The sequence below is a fragment of the Hemibagrus wyckioides genome, linkage group LG11 (assembly GCF_019097595.1).
Source record: "Hemibagrus wyckioides isolate EC202008001 linkage group LG11, SWU_Hwy_1.0, whole genome shotgun sequence".
NCBI lineage: Eukaryota > Metazoa > Chordata > Actinopteri > Siluriformes > Bagridae > Hemibagrus > Hemibagrus wyckioides.
In genome coordinates this window covers 9,967,175-9,988,147 of record NC_080720.1, presented here as the reverse complement: position 1 = coordinate 9,988,147, position 20,973 = coordinate 9,967,175, and the positions used below count along the sequence as shown (strand labels likewise).

The 20,973-nt window shown below is 40.4% G+C and overlaps 2 protein-coding genes across 2 annotated transcripts; both read right to left on the bottom strand.

Moving 5' to 3' along the window:
- Window positions 1-291: 291 nt before the first annotated feature.
- Window positions 292-10,133, bottom strand: lrrc41 (leucine rich repeat containing 41). Its single transcript, XM_058404127.1, has 10 exons — window positions 9,864-10,133; window positions 8,683-8,769; window positions 7,320-7,390; window positions 6,283-6,892; window positions 3,620-3,844; window positions 3,201-3,350; window positions 2,414-2,512; window positions 2,170-2,298; window positions 1,277-1,349; window positions 292-840 (listed from the first exon to the last, which is right to left on the bottom strand). Exons 1-10 carry the CDS (start codon window positions 9,940-9,942, stop codon window positions 621-623), a joined length of 1,743 nt encoding a protein of 580 aa, XP_058260110.1. The 5' UTR covers window positions 9,943-10,133; the 3' UTR covers window positions 292-620.
- A 2,632-nt stretch (window positions 10,134-12,765) lies between these two features.
- LOC131361105 (cytochrome b-c1 complex subunit 6, mitochondrial) lies at window positions 12,766-16,555 on the bottom strand. Its single transcript, XM_058402018.1, has 4 exons — window positions 16,408-16,555; window positions 15,552-15,581; window positions 14,085-14,243; window positions 12,766-13,010 (listed from the first exon to the last, which is right to left on the bottom strand). The coding sequence occupies exons 1-4, from the start codon at window positions 16,450-16,452 to the stop codon at window positions 12,978-12,980; spliced, it is 267 nt and encodes an 88-aa protein (XP_058258001.1). The 5' UTR covers window positions 16,453-16,555; the 3' UTR covers window positions 12,766-12,977.
- Between the last annotated feature and the right edge of the window lie 4,418 nt (window positions 16,556-20,973).

Genomic DNA, 20,973 nt, shown 5'->3' with positions numbered 1-20,973 from the left:
GGAAATTTCACGACTGGATTTGTTGCACAGGTGGCATCCTATCACAGTTCCACGCTGGAATTCACTGAGCTCCTGAGAGCGACCCATTCTTTCACAAATGTTTGTAAAAACAGTCTGCATGCCTAGGTGCTTGATTTTATACACCTGTGGCCATGGAAGTGATTGGAACACCTGATTCTGATTATTTGGATGGGTGAGCGAATACTTTTGGCAATATAGTGTATGATATACTCTCTGTCAGAGCTTTCCAAAATGAGCAAACACTAAAAATGTTTTTAAAAAATGCACAAAACTACTGTATGGTAGAAATATTGGATTTATTCCAAAAATAATACAAACGTATTTTTTTAAACTTATAAAAGTGAAACTATACAAGGAATTTTCTGAATACAGTTTTTAAAATGTTGGTATATGGTCAGATAACAAATCTCTTAAATCCTCCGCATTCATTTTACCAAAAATCTTTACGTTGTATGTTTTAGATATAAAAATCCTTAGTTTGTTTAGCAAAACTGACATGTAAGCAACTCAATCAATCTTTTATGGATAGAGTTTTATTATTATTATTTTTTACCCTGTTCCAGATCCGTTACTGTATGTCTCTACCATTAAATGTCTCTTCACATCACACTAACGTGATCTGCCATGGCCGATTTGAAGTCCCATTCATCAGTCAGAACTTCACAGAACGGGCGCAGCATCCGCAGAGCTTGACCTTTGACTACGGGGTCACGAATTAGTGGGTTGAAGCGCAGGTCCAGTGTGAATCGGTGACGAGGATGATACGCTTCAATCTTTTGGCTGAACTCGAGCAGGTCAGTGGGAAGGATGAAGTTTGAGCTGCAGGAAAGTTGAGAAAAAAAGGTTTAGCCTTATGCGATGACACAGTGGGTAACATTCCCACTATGTATAAAAAAAAAAAACACTAAGCAAGTCCAGTTGAGTAGCAAAAGTGGAAAAAGAAGTATGTGAGTCTTGAAAGAGTGTTCATTACAAGGGCAAATCGTTCAACTGGCTGTGTTTCAACAGGAACAGTAACTATGTGATATCTACGATCAGAATCTATGGGAAAGACGTCAGTCAACAAGTCGGGGGAAAAAGTGCCCACTCCATGACTGTGCCCACTTAATCATACATTAATGTGCGAGATATTTCTGTTTTTCCTTCAATTTCTCACCCATCTGTATATACAACTCAAAACAAAAAACACACAAAAGAATCAAACTTTATTAGTACTCTTACCAGAAATAAGACTACATTACATTAACATCATTACCTGAGGTCCAATTTGATTATGTTGCCATGATATTCTCCTGAAAACAGATCTGCAACCTGAATGACACTTGAAGCTGAAGGAGGGAGGGAGAGAGAGAGAGAGAGATCCATTTTTCAGCACACATTAATATAACATTATTCCAAACTAGAGCAAGTAAAAATATCAGTGGACTGAAAGTGATCTAGTTTCTCCTATTATCACATATTTCTTTATTTATTTTAAGCTTGAACTTGTCTTATTTTATTGACAGATAAAGAAATAAATGCTTAATTGGTTGAAATAAAAAATATATTTGTTTTTGTAAAAGGACATACTAGATAAATGTGACTAAATTCATACGATTTCCTAAGACGTCATTTTTCTCACTGTATTTAATAATTAGGGGAGCCATTGTGAATCCCCCAAAGATAGTACTTCAAATAGACAAATTTTCAAATATAAATATATTATGAATAATATAAATGTAAAATATACATAAAAAAAATATATATAATTGATATTAATGGACAAAAATGATCAGTAGTAGTAGTAACTACATGTAAACCCTTTTAAACAACATGTAAAGAAAGATAATGATAAAATAAGTGAAAGAAGCATTACAAATTCTCAAAATAAAATAACAAACAAATCCGAATTCTGCGTAAATACACACTGTGTATTGAATGGTGCCTAAATAAATTAAATTGGAATCATATTAGTGGGAGGTCAGATTTTTTTTGGCCCTGTTATTATTAAATATCTTTCTTTAACTTGGGAACTTTAAAGCTATTTTTAAAGCTATGTTTCTTGTACTTTCACCAAAAATACCTTGTTGAAACCCTGGTGTTACTGGTCCCAACAAGATAAGACCAGATTGAACAAATAAGTGTAAATGTTTGAGTGCTGAGTCTCACCGAGCCGATTCTGAGACAGAGACAGAGAGTGAAGCGAACAAAGATTCCTTGCAGCTGCTACAAATGGAATCAGGAAGTCTTTCTTCTCTGGGCATTTCTCTAACAGCCTACAGTCTTTCAAGGACAGCTCTGAAATCATGAGGAAAATAACAGGAATGTGATCAAGTAAATTTAATTAATTAGTAACTAAATGAGTCAGATTTGTCTTTTATTCATTTTTAAAAAAAGTGATGTTTGGTGTTACCTTCCAACATGGAGTTCTCTAGAAGATAAATAATCTCACGGTGGCAGTCTGCCAGGTTCATGTCTTCCAGCAGCAGTACTTTCAAGGAGGGATTGGACTCTGGAAAGGGAGAATTCATTTCAATGGACGATCAGGGACCACCTGGAGATCCACTTTAATTACACTACTCTTTAATTACACAACTCTTTAATTATATATGACATATGACAGCATAACATTATGACCACTGACAGGTGAAGTGAATAACACTGATTATCTCCTCATCATGGCACCTGTTAGTGGGTGGGATATATTAGGCTGCAAGTGAACATTTTGTCCTCAAAGTTGATGTGTTAGAAGCAGGCGAAATGGACAAGCGTAAGGATTTGAGTGAGTTTGACGAAGGGCCAAATTGTGATGGCTAGACGACTGGATCAGAGCATCTCCAAAACTGCAGCTCTTGTGGGGTGTTCCCGGTCTGCAGTGGTCAGTATCTATCAAAAGTGGTCCGAGGAAGGAACAGTGGTGAACCGGCGACAGGGTCATGGGCGGCCAAGGCTCATTGATGCACGTGGGGAGAGAAGGCTGGCCCGTGTGATCCGATCCAACAGACGAGCTACTGTTCTTCAGACTGCTGAAGAAGTTAATGCTGGTTCTGATAGAAAGGTGTCAGAATACACAGTGCATGATGGGTCAGGGCTGTTTTGGCAGCAAAAGGGGGACCAACACAATATTAGGCAGGTGGTCATAATGTTATGCCTGATCAGTGTATACAATTACTTTTTTTTTCTTTTTTTTTTTTTAATACCTGGCAACATGTGTAGGAAGGACTGAGCCTGACGTATTCCTGTGATGTAAAGAGTGCGGAGATTGGGAGCATGTTGAAGCATGGTGGGTAAACACTCAAGCGTCGTCTGGATCTCGCCTGCCTTTAAGGTGAGTTTCTCAAGAGAGAGTTCTACATCAGAATAAAGCAAACAATAATCATTTACCACACTGAACATTCTTTTTTTTAAAAATATTGTACTTCTGCTACTACTACTACTACTACTACTACTACTACTACTAATAATAATAATAATAATAATAATAATAACAACAACAACAACAACAACAACAACAACAAGCTACTGCTACAGCTACTACAAAAAAGAACTTTGTAGAACGTTTTATACAACACATAATAAAGAATAAGAAGTATGAAAAGAAGTGTGAAAGAAGCATTACGCAAATTCGGTGTGAAGTGCACACTGGATGTGGTGCTGTAGTCCCACCGTGGGCCGATTTCCAGTGACAGGCTGTGCAGTGTGGGGCAGGAAATTAGCAAGCTGACTATATATTGCTGAATATACATGTTACCAACACTCAGGTCTTTGAGGGCACAGTGTGGATTCAGGAAAAGCTTTCTGAGAGACTCCACCAAGTCGACCACTTCCTTCCTACAAACAAACTCTGCACACAAGTATATGATATGACCAACACACAATATACAAACAGCATACAGTTATACAGCATGAGGGCAACACTGATATTATGGATGTGACATTTGAATTTGCAAAGTGGCTCTGTCTGTCAACACACCAGTGCCAGAATAGTAACAGTTCAGTACCATATCAGTATCAGATCAGTAACACATCAGGTAGCACATTAGTGTCAGATCAGTACCTCATCAGTTTTAGATCAGTACAACATCAATATCAGATCAGTACCACATTAGTGTCAGATCAGTACAACATCAATATGAGATCAGTACCACATTAGTGTGGTAACAGTACCACATCAGTGTCAGATCAGTACCACATCAGTGTCAGATCAGTACATTAGTGTCAGATCAGTACCACATCAGTGTCAGATCAGTACATTAGTGTCAGATCAGTACCACATCAGTGTCAGATCAGTACCACATCAGTGTCAGATCAGTACATTAGTGTCAGATCAGTACCACATCAGTGTCAGATCAGTACAACATCAATATGAGCTCAGTACCACATTAGTGTGATAACAGTACCACATCAGTGTCAGATCAGTACCACATCAGTGTCAGATCAGTACATTAGTGTCAGATCAGTACCACATCAGTGTCAGATCAGTACCACATCAGTGTCAGATCAGTACATTAGTGTCAGATCAGTACCGCATCAGTGTCAGATCAGTACATCAGTGTCAGATCAGTACCACATCAGTGTCAGATCAGTACATCAGTGTCAGATCAGTACATTAGTGTCAGATCAGTACATCAGTGTCAGATCAGTACATCAGTGTCAGATCAGTACCACATCAGTGTCAGATCAGTACATTAGTGTCAGATCAGTACCACATCAGTGTCAGATCAGTACCACATCAGTGTCAGATCAGTACATTAGTGTCAGATCAGTACCACATCAGTGTCAGATCAGTACATTAGTCAGATCAGTACCACATCAGTGTCAGATCAGTACCACATCAGTGTCAGATCAGTACCACATCAGTGTCAGATCAGTACATTAGTGTCAGATCAGTACCACATCAGTGTCAGATCAGTACATTAGTCAGATCAGTACCACATCAGTGTCAGATCAGTACCACATCAGTGTCAGATCAGTACTACATCAGTGTCAGATCAGTACCACATCAGTGTCAGATCAGTACATTAGTGTCAGATCAGTACCACATCAGTGTCAGATCAGTACATTAGTGTCAGATCAATACTACATCAGTGTCAGATCAGTACCACATCAGTGTCAGATCAGATCAGCGCCACATCAGTGTCAGATCAATACCACATCAGTGTCAGATCAGTACCACATCAGTGTCAGATCAGTACATTAGTGTCAGATCAGTACCACATCAGTGTCAGATCAGTACATTAGTCAGATCAGTACCACATCAGTGTCAGATCAGTATCACATCAGTGTCACATCAGTACATTAGTGTCAGATCAGTACCACATCAGTGTCAGATCAGTACATTAGTCAGATCAGTACCACATCAGTGTCAGATCAGTACATTAGTGTCAGATCAATACTACATCAGTGTCAGATCAGTACCACATCAGTGTCAGATCAGATCAGCGCCACATCAGTGTCAGATCAATACCACATCAGTGTCAGATCAGTACCACATCAGTGTCAGATCAGATCAGCGCCACATCAGTGTCAGATCAGATCAGCGCCACATCAGTGTCAGATCAGATCAGCGCCACATCAGTGTCAGATCAGATCAGCACCACATCAGTGTCAGATCAGATCAGCACCACATCGGTACCACATCAGTGTCAGATCAGTCCCACATCAGTGTCGGATCAGATCAGTCCCACATCAGTGTCGGATCAGATCAGTCCCACATCAGTGTCGGATCAGATCAGTCCCACATCAGTGTCGGATCAGATCAGTCCCACATCAGTGTCGGATCAGATCAGTCCCACATCAGTGTCGGATCAGATCAGTCCCACATCAGTGTCGGATCAGATCAGCACCACATCAGTGTCGGATCAGATCAGCACCACATCAGTGTCGGATCAGATCAGCACCACATCAGTGTCGGATCAGATCAGTCCCACATCAGTGTCGGATCAGATCAGCACCACATCAGTGTCAGATCAACATCACACCATGTATCAGTACCACATTAGTATCAGACAAGTTTCGGATCTGTTTCACTATCTGTATCATTCGTTTTTAATCAGTATCAGATCAGTATAGGATCAGTATAAGTTTAGCATCACATTGGGAGATTAGTACACATTTATTATATATTCTTAATAAATTATTTTTGAAATGTATTAAAAAGGTCAACATTCAGTTAGGTCATGCAAGGGCTGTTGAACAGTCTTCCTTTATCCTTGCTACCAAAAAGACATATCTGATACACAGCCTCAGTGAAACAGAGCAGAACTTTGTTTTAGCACTTACGAGTAGGGCTGAGATGAAGTGAGCGGAGACCAATCCAGGAAGGCAGGAGGCGAGCCGTTGCAGTCAAACAAAACTCCAGGTCTGCTGAGTGTATCTGTCCCTCAGGACACGTGGCGTTAGTGCTACATGAGGGACAGAACTGGCTGTATTCTATCTCGTCCATGGGCAGATGCAGCCGAGGACATTTGGGTTCTGCAGGACCCTCATCAATCCTGCTAGAGCCCTTACATCTGGACATAATCCATCTGAAGACACGCGAATCCGGAGTCCTCTTCAGAACTAGTTTTTTAACTGAGCCGTGGTCGAGAAGACGGTGCAAAACGAAGAGGACCTCTGACTTTCTGTGTTTGAGCAACACATTGGCGTCAAGCAACCTGAGTGTCCTCACCACCGTCTCCAGACTGGACAGGATGAGCCGTAGTTCCTCTGAGGCTAACCTCAGTGCATCATGCAGCGTAAAGAGAGAGAGAACCTGCACGTACTTGGCTGCCACAGAGAGCTCCGTCATGTCAAGCGCGGGGCTATGTGCTTGCGACTTTCTAAAAAGCACCTTGTGAAAATAACTCTCCAAGCACATCTGCTTCCAGTCTTCCTTCTCGGGCTGCAAAAACTGGAATAGATCATTTAGCATCCAATTAGTGCACACTTTCATCTTACACTTAACCGTAATACTGCATCGGCTAGTCTACATGTGACTTACAGCAAGTGAGTGTAACGGATAAAAGTGTGTTTGTATTCATATGTGCTGAGACAGAATCCAATAAAATGGGTGCAGGCTGTTGTTACTCGTTTAGCTATAACTAAAAATTAACAATTGGAAATTTGGACTGAGTCAAGAGGACTCCCATAAAAATGAACATAATCGTTCAATATTCCACGTGTTCATGTTACTGATATTTGAGCAAAAAACCAAGATCTGTCAAGATTGCCAAGATCTGTCCAAAACAGACTCCTAAACTTAAATAAATAATTCAGTAGGTTACAAAAAGTCAAGTCAGTTTCTGAAAACGAGACCTGTACAAGAAACTGTCCAGTACCTTTAACTTCCAGCGCCATGTGCGATTCAGTTCCCTCCATTTTGCTGCCCAAGCTGATGAACATGAGACTCCTAAGATAAGGGAATTTGTAATGTGAAAAACAACAACGATTAAAGAATATTAAACATTACACAAGAGCTACAGTAATAAGAGAGGGGCCTGTGTGGGTTCTCCAGTTTCCTCTTAACAACATGTAGGCAGATAGACTGGCTTGTCTAAGGTACTTTTCACGCTGGACATGTTCGAATCTTGAAACCATGATTCTTCCTGGTGACCCCACAGCACTGGTCTGGTTTCAGACTCACTTAATTCTATTAAAACCCGGTGCACTCGTGTTCATCTTACATAATCACAAACGCACACGGAGAACACAACACAACTCATATTTTGTTTTTGTTTTTTATTACTTCGGTGCTACTATGGACAGTAAGGCATCTCACCTCTTCTGTGTCCCACAATATGTGTTGTGGAAATTAATTATCAGTTAAAACACAAGCGCAGCTTCCTGAAGAAGTGCGGACCCGAGTAGGAATTACTTTCACATTCACAGGGAGTCACGGTACAGTTCTAGTGCAACTGAACTCACACCACCTCCTACAGGTAGTCTCAGGTTCGGTACCATGAGGTGTTTCCCGGTACACATGACAGCTTTCACATTATTAATTTTCTGTTTCTCCTCCTAAATTTCCCCTGATGAGTAAATGAGTCTGTGAATGTGTATGTGCACAGAACCCTGCGAAAGGACTGGTATCACATATAGGGTATGTCCCCAAAATACTGAATGAATGAATAAATGAATGAATAATATAAATATTTACTCTCTGAGTGCAGAGTTCATGGAAACAATGCTTTATGGGATTAGCAGTTTATTCCCATGTACAAGAAATTAAGTACACAATAGTGTATATTTTTGTAGTTTTATGTATTTTTTGCTTCAGGCCTCCTGGTGGTCCAGTGGCAGGATCCGGTGCTCTCATTGCTGTGGCCCGGGTTTGATTCCCCGGCAGGGCGTCAACCCAGAGGACAGTAAGAAGAGATATGTACAGGACCGACTGAGCAGAAAAAAAGCCACAGAACAAATCAGTGGGAGAATGTTCAGCTCGAAAGTCCAGTTTGTAAGAGATTGGAGACTAATCACAGGTGACACCAGCGTGATGCATTCAGAGACAGAAGTGGGCTTTGTGCACTTTGTAATAAGAAAAAAACAGATTGCATGCATTTTAGTTAAGGTATTCAACTTCATTCATTCATCTTCAGTAACCAAATTGTTTTGTCCTGTTCAGGGTCACAGGGAATCCAGAGCCTATGCTGGAAATAAAAGAACTGCTCTGCACTGCTTTTTGTTTTGTCTATGCATGATTACCTTTCAGATCAGCAACTTTTTCAATCTTGTCCAAGTAATATATGTTCAGGTGAGGCATCAATTCTTGAAGAAGAGAGGACGGCAAATCTAGATCAACAACAACACCAATTAAAAATAAAGTTCTGTAGAGACTGTAACTTGACTTAACTTAACTTTAGTGACTGTAAAATGCAGTAGTGATGAGAATTAGAGTTTTTTTCACTGATTTATCAGGGGTTGGACTTGGCCCCTTAGTTCCAGTGAAAGGAACTCTTAATGCTTCAGCATACTAAGACATTTTGGACAATTTCATGCTCCCTACTTTGTGGGAACAGTTTGGGGATGACCCCTTCCTGTTCCAACATGACTGCACACCAGTGCACAAAGCAACGTACATAAAGACATGGATGAGCGAATCTGGTGTGGAGGAACTTGACTGGCCTGCACAGAGTCCTGACCTCAACCTGATAGAACACCTTTGTGATGAATTAGAGCGGAGACTGTGAGCCAGACCAAAACTGAGACGTCTGCCTTGACATGCACATGAATGTAATATGGAGTTGGCCTGTTCTTTGCAGCTATAACTCCAGTCCTCTAGAAGTGCATTTGTGAGGTCAGGCACTGATGTTGGACGAGAAGGCCTGGCTCTCAGTCTCCGCTCTAATTCATCCCAAAGGTGTTGAGGTCAGGACTCTGTGAAGTTCCTCCACACCAAACTCATTCATCCATGTCTTTATGGCCCTTGCTTTGTGCACTGGTGTGCAGTCATGTTAGAACCGGAAGGGGGTCATCCCCAAACTGTTCCCACAAAGTTTGGAGCATGAAATTGTCCAAAATGTCTTGGTATGCTGAAGCATTAAGAGTTCCTTTCACTGGAACTAAGGGGCCAAGCCCAACCTCTGAAAAACAACACCTGAATTCAAAGACTTGGATGGGTGTCCCAAAACCTTTGGCAATATATTGTATGTATGAATCAGATCTCAAAATTGACTTGAATGAATTGACACAGTATCAATCAGAGAAAGTTTCCTGCTCTCTTCTTCTACCACCTGAGATCTGATTGATGAAATGCAATGTTGCACGTGCAATTTATCACTCAAAACATTCAACACATATAGGTCAATAAATTAAAAAAAAACAACATTTTTATCCATGTTAATAATCTAAACACACACACACACACACACAGTGCCATTGCTCACCCCCAGCTTGACTCTCCAGCACATCCATATTCTGAGCCACTGTCCTGATGCACATCTGTACCAGTGTGAAGCTCTCCATGATCGGAAACACCTGAAACCTACAAATCTTTTCTGTTGATGTGGGAAAGCCTCGGAGTTGATCGGTTTTGTTTGTCAGATTCACATTCTTAAAACAACAGAGCTACACTTAGAAATGCATCGAATGTGTACAGAGGAATTCTGTTTACGTGCCTACGATCAAGCCGTAAGCGGAAACCCCGCCTGTGAAGGTGGCCAACGTTCTCCACCTTTCAAAATAAAAGCCGTGTTAGGGGTATTTTTTTAAAGCTTCAATAATGCTTTAATTGCATTTCTTTCACATGCCATAGATCTAGATCTAGCTTTTGATCGACGGGATAAATCTATCTAAGGGCCACATTAAACAGACTACACTATATTGCCAAAAGTTTTGGGACACCCCTCCAAATCATTGAATTCAGGTGTTGATTTTCAGGGGTTGGACTTGGCCCCTTAGTTCCAGTGAAAGGAACTCTTAATGCTTGAGCATACCAAGACATTTTGGACAATTTCATGCTCCCAGCTTTGTGGGAACAGTTTGGGGATGACCCCTTCCTGTCCCAACATGACTGCACACCAGTGCACAAAGCAAGGTCCATAAAGACATGGATGAGTGAGTTTGGTGTGGAGGAACTTCACAGAGTCCTGTCCTCAACACCTTTGGGATGAATTAGAGCGGAGACTGTGAGCCAGGCCTTCTCGTTCAGCATCAGTGCCTGATCTCACAAATGCGCTTCTAGAGGAATGGTCAAAAATTCCTTGTGGAAAACCTTCCCAGAAGAGTTGAAGCTGTTACAGCTGCAAAGGGCAGGCCAACTCCATATTAAATTCATGTGTATGGAAAGGCAGACGTCCCAAAACTTTTGGCAATATCGTGTAACTCAGTCGAAACTAAACGAAAGTGATGAAAATGCCAATTCTTCAGACTGGATGCTCAGAGAGATGAGGTTTATTCTACTCATGCTGAGTGTTATGAGATGTTATGTGATGCTCACAAAGAACATCCCATCAAACCCGTAACCTTTACTTTAAACAGCTCACGGCTTATATCCATGGTTTCTTATCACACATGATGACCTCAGCCAAATTCCCCAAGTCGAAATGCTCCAACTATTTATTCTTTTGAAAGTTTGGGCCTTTACCAAACAAAATTCTACTCTATGTTTTATATTATAATTCAACTTTAATGTAAAACATACATTTAAAAAAAAAAAAAAAATCTCTTATCTGTGAAACATTCTCATTTCCTGTTCAAAAGGCATCATGCCTATGTCAGAGTCATGACCCTTTTCCATCTTAGTTATTCTAAACTCAGCTAATTTATGAATTTTGAACATGTTTTAGATTTGACTGAATGTGATTTTCTCCAAACCTTCAGCGATGTGCTTCAACAGCACAGATTCTCAGACTTCAGCTGCAGGTGTCCCACAGGACTAACACCGATATGAGCAGTGACCTTCAACTTTAGAAGAGTTATAATGGATGCTGCTGTGCAGACTCCATCTGTCTTTGACAAGACTTGCCAGACTTCACAAGCTAGACAAAGCTGATTCACGCTTAACAGACACACCTAAACAATGCGTCCTTCTTGTCATGTTAAACCTTACTCCATTAAACAAATAACAGAAACAGTGTTCAAAACTGCTCATGATGTCAACTAGTCTTTTACAATTACACAAATTCACGTTTGATTTTAAACAAAACTCTTTATCCAGCTTAGGTATCCTGGGGACACTGGGCATGTTGCAAGAATACAGCCTGGCCATTGGCAGTCCATTACAAAACACCACCCAACCACCACAGTTCAAGTACTGGCATGTTTTTGGGAGGTGAGAGGAAACCCACACAAACTCAGGGAGAACATGTGAGGCATCATGCCACCCTGATATAAAATGCAGTGTAAAAAAACTGCTAAAACTATCTAGTTCATGGAAGGTCCATAAAGACATGAATGGGTGAGTGTGGTGTAAAAGAACTTGAGAGAATCTTGACCTCAACCTGATAGAACACCTTTGGGATGAATTAGAGTGGAGACTGTGTGCCAGGCCTTCTCATCCAGCATCAGTGCCTGACCTCACAAATGCGCTTCTACAGGAATGATCAAAAATTCCCAATCACACTCCTAAACCTTGTGGAAATCCTTCCCAGAAGAGTTGAAGCTGTTATAGTTGCAAAGAGCGGGGCAACTCCATATTACATTCATGTGCATGTAAAGGCAGAAGTCCCAGTTTTGGAATGGTTCACAGTCTCCGCTCTAATTCAGCCCAAAGGTGTTCTATCGGGTTGAGGTCAGGACTCTGTGCAGGCCAGTCAAGTTCCTCCACACCAAACTCACTCATCCATGTCTTTATGGACCTTGCTTTGTGCACTGCTGTGCAGTCATGTTGGACCAGGAAGGGATCATCCCCAAACTTTTCCCACAAAGTAGGGAGCATTAAATTGTCCAAAATGTCTTGGTATGCTGAAGCATGAAGAGTTCTTTCACTGGAACTAATGAGCCAAACACAACCCCTGAATTGGATGTCCCAAAACTTTTGCCAATATAGTGTATAATACATAGCTACTAGAAAACAGAATGCCAGAAATTTTATACACTGTGGATCATTTCATTGAAACCATGCAAGTTAACATTTAGCTGTAAATAGGTTAATGTATGAATGATGTACTCTAAAAGGTATCAGATATCCACAGTGCACTTATAGGTTTCGAGTCAGAAGGATGTAATGCACCACAAATGCAGCATCTTCTCCAGCGGTCTTCTGCATGTGTTCTTATGCAGGGATTTAACAGGGAATTCTCAGCTGCTCCATGATTCTTTAAATATTCACTTCTATTAACATCAGCACTGGCTTAAGAACTGTATTTAATTCAGAGATGTAACACATTACAACATTTTATTCACAAATCATCATTGGACACACTGTTAGGTACAGTACAGTACATTGGCTCTGATGGAAAAAAAATGTCAGCAATCAGCTCACTGCCTACAAATAACAAGTTTATTAATGATACTGACAGTAGAGCCATGAAGAAGCAGTGATGAGGATCTGAATAGCTTCATTTGAGCGAGTGGAAGAGCTTGTGGGCCACCTGGACAAAGAAAGAAGAGAGATTTAGATTTGTAGTGTTTTATTCCTTTTATACCACAATATGTTGACCATTACAATAACTGTTAAGTTACATTAAGGTTAAAAAAACAAACAAAAACAAGTTAATTCCTCACAAACATCTCTTTAGAGCAAGCCTTGGAGTGTTTGGTATAAACCAATCAGGCATAACTTTATGACCACCTGCCTAATATTGTGTTAGTCCTCCTTTTGCTGCCAAAACAGCCCTGACCTATCGAGGCATGGATCCCTGAAGGTGTTCTGTGGTATCTGGCACCAAGATGTTAGCAGCAGATCCTATACACTTACAGGACTTAAAGAATACTTTTGATAGATATTGACCACTGCAGATTGGGAACACCCCACAAGAGCTGCAGTTTTGGAGATGCTCTGAACCAGTCGTCTAGCCATCACAATTTGGCCCTTGTCAAACTCGCTCAAATCCTTACACTTGCCCATTTTTCCTGCTTCTAACACATCAACTTTGAGGACAAAATGTTCACTTGCTGCCTAATATATCCCACCCACTAACAGGTGCCATGATGAGGAGATAATCAGTGTTACTCACTTCACCTCTCACTGCTCATAATGTTATGCCTGATCGGTGTTCATGTTCTTGTGTAAGCTGTTATTATAGAAACCACTGACAGAACTGGCACTACTGTTGAAGCAGATGTTGGAGAAAACTGATCAAGACCTTTTGACCAATCGGATTCAAGAATGCAGCAGTTCTGTGGTATAACACTAACAGTAGTGCATCAGACTACCGAGTCCCAGTTCCTTTTCTCATTGCATGCTTTACTTCTACAAATGAATACACTGAGAATCCTTGCCATATGAGATTATAAGTAGAGGTTTGTGAAGGATTCACCTGTTATGAAGCAGTTACTAGTTACTTCACGACTTACAAAAAATTATTCATAAAGACGGCTATATGTAGTTCAGTGAAAAAAAGAATTGTTGTGTTCCTAATAATAACAACAACAATGTGTACCCTGTCTTTACACCCTGGACAACAAAATGCAAGATAATCTGTCTGAAGCACAGTTATACTCACGCAGTGATCTCGTGCATGCAGGAAATCAAAAAGCTCCTCAGTGCAGTCCTCGTTGGTTGACCGTGAGCCCACCCTCGTCTCACACAGCTCAAGTTTCTCATGCGTGTGGACACAGTGCTCAGTCTCCTCACATTTCTGCCTGATCACCTCTAACGGGTCCTGAGTTCACAACCACCACACACACACACACACACATCACACAACAGAAGTTTCTCTTAATAAACATCAAGCTGGTTGTGTTTATAAGTGTGTTAGTAACATCCACATGTTCTCATAAGACATGCGCTGATAATCAGTCATATGGAATACAGCAGACAACTCATTCAAACAACATAAAAATGTATTCTTAAAACCATCGATGTGGATCAATCTTATCTGCAAACGGTCACAGGTTTGCCTTGCAACCAAGCAGAAGCCACATCCCAGTCTTCTGAAGGCCAAGATCAACTAATTAAACCAGTGAAATCAGATGTGCCTCATGCTAGACTGAGAGTAAATCTATAAAGGGTCGGTGTGGGTGCAGGTTAATATAAGACACATCTGGATAAGAAATGTGTCCTACTTAGAGAAGTCATGAAAATGCAGTGGAGTCAAACACAAACAGCCTCAACAAAGCATTCCCATCTCCCATAATGACTGAATCTGACTACATTCTACGTTGCTGCTCGTTATAATCAGGTATATGCTATAAATCATATAACTGCCTTTTAGACACGTTCAATTCAGCATTGTATGCTTCAAGCCTATCATTCTGTTCACAGGACAGAGAAAAAAAAAAAAAAAAAGACAGAAGTGTCAGGAATTCTTCTTCTTCTTATTATTATTAATGCATGCACATTTTTATGCATTTTATTAATGCATGCACATTCTAAAGTCCTGAATGTGTCATGGATATACATATAGACCGATCAGGCATAACATTATGACCAATGAGAGGTGACGTGAACAACACTGATTATCTCCTCATCATGGCACCTGTTAGTGGGTGGGATATATTAGGCAGCAAGTGAATATTTTGTCCTCAAAGTTGATGTGTTAGAAGCAGGAAAAATGGACAAGCGTAAGGATTTGAGCGAGTTTGATGAAGGGCCAAATTGTGATGGCTAGACGACTGGATCAGAGCATCTCCAAAACTGCAGCTCTTGTGGGGTGTTCCCGGTCTGCAGTGGTCAGTATCTATCAAAAGTATCCTTTAAGTCCTGTAAGTAGCCCCCATGGGCCCCACCTCGCAACTTACAGGACTTAAAGGATCTGCTGCTAACATCTTGGTGCCAGATACCACAGCACACCTCCAGGGATCTAGTGATGATCTAGCCATGTCTCGACAGGTCAGGGCAGCAAAAGGACCAACACAATATTAGGCAGGTGGTCATGATGTTATGCTTGATCGGTGTAATTAAATAGAGCTATTAGTTAAATCACTAGGAAAATCTTGTATAGAATTGTCAATACGTTAACCCAACATACCACCATTTCTTCTTCCTCTTCTTCTTCTTCCTATAATGAAACAGATGTGACATCAGAGAAACAAAACTTAGTTTCAGCTCAGATTTAGTATCACACAGCTTCTATATTACTTTTTTGTGTGTTTGTTTCCTGTGATTCTGTATGTCACTGTACAAATTAAACGTCCAGATCATCACTTTGGTATTTGGAGACACCAGCCATGTCTTGGCTAACTGACAGCGTTTGCTTGGAACGTCCTTTCTGGCTGCACTGTATCCCCACATCATCACATTGCTCTTGTTTGTGTGTTTAAATAGAAATAAACAACATATTCATAAGGGGAAAAAAAACCTCTGGTCTGTTCAGTGCAAAGATGCTGCTGCTGCTGATGATGATAACGATGATGATGATGATACAGTGAGCCACATTTATAGATACAATACTGCGTTTGAGTTGTCAGGAATTATCCAGGGTCTTCATCTTAAATTGGTCATGTTACATCATTTGATTTAATGTAAAATATACATGTAATACATCGCAATAGTCCTCCTAATTCCCAGCTCTATTTTCCTGCTTAATCACAGAACCGTAAATGTGGTCTTAATCCAATATCTGAAACCACTCTCTCAGAAATACTGTGTAATGCTATATTGGAAGATTGCTGTTCATTGAGTTTATCTGATTCAGTGATCTAATCTCACTCCATACTCGAGTCATTAAATCTACAGTAAAGGTGACCAGAGGAACACACAACTGCCGGAGGTTAGCACTGGTTGCTAAGCTACATTATACTGTGTCCTCGTGGAAACGCCTTCAGTAAGCCGTCTGTTAAAATCTGCACTGATTTCGAAGCAGAGGGTTAAATACCAGCCCTCACCTCCTCTGGGTCTCCGTTTGTGATCATTTTCTCCTCAAACACCATGATTTCAGACCAAGTCGTCCTACAGCTCTTCGGACAGTACAGGGACGGCGGCTAGTGGAGGGCAACGGGACACTTCCGGCACAGCCGCTCGTGCGCACAACTGCCACTAAAAGACCTTTAGGTGTTTATCTCGCTGCCTGATTTAAAAATGAGAGCCGGTGGCGTGCAGTGATAAATCATTTATTTATTTATTTATTTATTTATTTATTTATTTATTTATTTATTTATTTATTAGTATTATCATAATCATTTATTTATTTATTATTAGTAGTAGTATTATCATCATCATTTATTTATTATTATTATTATTATTATTATTATTATTATTATTATTATTATTATTATTATTATAGCTTAGTGTTTAAGGTGTTGGACTGCTAATCAGAAGGTTGTGAGTTTGAATCCCAGGTCCACTAAGCTGCCACTGCTGGGCCCCTGAGCAAGGCCCTTAAACCTCAATTGATCAAATGAGACCATTGTAAGTCACTCTGCATAAGGATGCCAGAAATGTATATATGTCGGTGAACCAGGCATAACATTATGACCACCTGCCTAATATTGTGTTGGTCCCCCTTTTGCCACCAGAACAGCCCTGACCCGTCATGCACTGTGTATTCTGACAGCTTTCTATCAGAACCAGCGTTAACTTCTTCAGCAATTTGAGCAACAGTAGCTCGTCTGTTGGATCGGATCACACGGGCCAGGCTTCGCTCACCCACATGCATCACTGAGCCTTGGCTGCCCATGACCTTGACCACTTTTGAACTGTTCTCTCTCTCCAGAGATCAGGGTTCCTCTATGGTTCCTCGCTTCTTCTCCTTATATTTGTTCTTTACAGTAACACTGGCCACATGGGTGTATCGGTTATCTCTCAGAGGCTGTTGCCAGCAGGTGTTGAATCCAGATGGTGGGAGTGGAGCGTACAGAAATGTCTTCAGTTCCCATAACAACCTTTTGGCTTCCAACCTGCCCAGGGGAGATACTTCTATCATCATGGAAAACATAGGTATACCATTAACAATTTCACAGCTCACAACCAAATTTCACAAACATTACAAATCTAGCTTGTTTGAAATTAAACTTTTTAATTTATATTCAAACATTTTTATGTTTCTTTAAAGATGCCTTGAAACAATATCCATTCTTAAAAGCACTATACGAATAAAATTGAACAGAATTGAATTACAGTCAAAATAAATGATAGAACAATGGACTGTCTCAGTTTGGTTCAGTACAGACATCTCAGGAAACCTGAACTAAAACTCTTTGATGCCTACAGGCAGTGATATCATCCTAATGAAAGCAGGTTTCACTGTACATCAGTTTATTGTTGTCTTCCCAAAAGACACAGTGAACAAGGTGTGGTGTCATTAACCCTTCTTCCTGGATGAGGTGGAACAGCTGACCGAGAGGCATTTATAACAGTCTGCAAACAAACAGGGAAAACCTTGTGGACCTCGCTAACCCACCCCACACCCTCCATTTCCAAACTGCACCTACTCACTGGCTCTCTGGCTCATTTTCCCAGTCCCTGGGGATTACTGAAAGAACTTATTTCAATAGTATTTACAGTGAGGGAAAAAATTATTTGATCCCCTGCTGATTTTGTACGTTTGCCCACTGACAAAGAAATGATCAGTCTGTAATTTTAATGGTAGGTTTATCTGAACAGTGAGAGACAGAATAACAACAAAAAGATCCAGAAAAACACATTTCAAAAATGTTATACATTGATTTGCATTTTATTGAGTGAAATAAGTATTTGACCCCTTTGCATGACTTAGTACTTGGTGGCAAACCCTTGTTGGCAATCACAGACATCAGATATTTCTTGTAGTTGGCCACCAGGTTTGCACACATCTCACATCTCAAGGAATTTGGGCCCACTCCTCTTTGCAGATCCTCTCCAAGTCATTAAGGTTTTGTGGCTGACCCTTCAGCTCCCTCCACAGATTTTCTATGGGATTAAGGTCTGGAGACTGGCTAGGCCACTACAGGACCTTAATGTGCTTCTTTTTGAACCACTCCTTTGTTGCCTTGGCCGTGTGTTTTGGGTCATTGTCAGGCTGGAATATCCATCCACGACTCATTTTCAATGCCCTGGATGAGGGAAGGACGTTCTCATCCAATATTTAACGGTACATGGCCCCGTCCATCGTCCCTTTGATGGGGTGCAGTTGTCCTGTCACCTGGGGATGGTGTACTTGGGGTCATAGGCAGCATTCCTTCTCCTCCAAACACGGCGAGTTGAGTTGATGCCAAAGAGCTAGATTTTGGTCTCATTTCACCACAACACTTTCACCCAGTTCTCCTCTGAATCATTCAGATGTTCACTGGCAGACTTCAGATGAGCCTGTACATGTGCTTTCTTTAGCAGGAGGACCTTGCGGGCGCTACTGGATTTCAGTCTTTCACGGTGTAGTGTGTTACCAGTTGTTTTCTTGGTGACTATGGTCCCAACTGCCTTGAGATCATTGACAAAGTCCTCCAGTGTAATTCTGGGCTGATTCCTTGCCGTTCTCATGATCATTGAAACTCCATGAGGTGAGATCTTGCATGGATCCCCAGACCGAGGAAGATTGACAGTCCTTTTGTGTTTCTTCCATTTGGGAATAATCGCACCAACTGTTGTCACCTTCTCACCAAGCTGCTTGGCGATGGTCTTGTAGCTCATTCCAGCCTTGTGTAGGTCTACAGTTTTGTCCCTGACATCCATGGACAGCTCTTTGGTCTTGGCCATGATGGAGAGTTTGGAATCTGATTGATTGCTTCCTTCTGTGGACAGGTGTCTTTCATACAGTTAATGAGCTGAGATTAAGAGCACTCCCCGAGAGTGCTCCTACTGTAATCTCAGCTCATTACCTGTATAAAAGACACCTGGGAGCCAGAAATCTTTCTGATTGATAGGGGATCAAATACTTATTTCACTCATTAAAATGCAAATCAATGTAGAACTTTTCTGAAATGCGTCTTTCTGGATTTATTTGTTGTTATTCTGCCTCTCACTGTTCAAATACACCTACGATTAAAATTACAGACTGATCATTTCTTTGTCAGTGGGCAAACGTACAAAATCTGCAGGGGATCAAATAATTGTATCTACCATTTACTATGTCTATGACAAATGTTCTATAATTACAGTTGTTTTTACAATAATAATAATAATAATAATAATAATAATATTTTTTTTTTACTGTAAATAATGACAGTAAAGTTAGCCAGGTAAGTATGTCAACAGATTATATCTTCTTACATCTTTTTTTTTTTTACACTTAAATATGAATAATTGAGAAAAGAGAAATGCAGAACATTTGCCCTCCCTGGTTGATAGCTGTTGTGTCATAGGGAAGAGCTCACTCTGCAAGTTGCCAAATAATGGGGGTTTATACAATTACTAAGATTATAAACATTTTCAAAGCTTTATAAACTGATGACCTAACGAATAACCTTAAGTAACTGCGGAATCAGAAGTCCAGTATTACTGTACATAGGAAACATGATGCAGGTTTGATGAAACTGCTGGCAGATTGTTCACTTTTCACCTAAATCCCAGAGCAACAAGAAAAGAGAGACTCTACAGAATTTGAAATAATTTTTTTTTCAAAAATGAAAATACAATTTTATACAGGGAGTGGGACACAATTTCAGCACAGGGAATTTGGTGGCACAGACACACACATACACACACACTATTTTGTCTACTGTATACTACATGGATACATTTACACAGTAGATACATACCCTCCCTTCACACACTACACTGCACACACACACACACACTATATATTGTGAAGCATATATTATTCTATATATTGTGAACCACATAGATTTACACAGTAGACTAATAATATAACACACACACACACATACAGATGATACTCATGCTGAACATTTCCTGTTGGCTCTAAAGGGTGGAGTGTCCTGCCTTGGGTGTTTTTTCCCCTCTTTGTTCTAACCAACACCAGTCAGTGTGTGTTAGGATACTTCAGCATTATTCTCTGAGTGTGATTTAGATGTATATGAAAGGTACTTTGGGGTACAGAGGCCATACGTTTTTAAGGGAAGTGACTTCAGTAAAAACCTGAAACAGATTTCCAAAGTGATTTCACTAAAAGCTTCACATTACCTTGTAACTAAAAATAGTTTAAATAGGGATAAATTGGAATAGTACTGTACATATGCTGTTTGCTCACCATCCTCCCACTTCCTTTTTTTTCTATTTCCAGATATGTTCATTTAGCCTTACAGCAAAAAAAGGGTGCATGTACAGAGCTAAGAGGCAACATATCGTTTACAATTAAATGATTTTCTGTGGATAATAGGAAGAGTGTTCACACAGGAGCAGAATAATTCAGAAACAGTTTGTTTAGCTCCGGTGGTTTAAAAAAAAAAAAGGAACTATGAGATTATTAGTACAGGGTTATAACCTGCTTTAATGCCTTAAGACACTGTGGGCAGTCCTGTTTTCTAAATGTGTTTATTCTGTTATACTGTAATAGTAGGGTCAGTGAGAAATGAGAG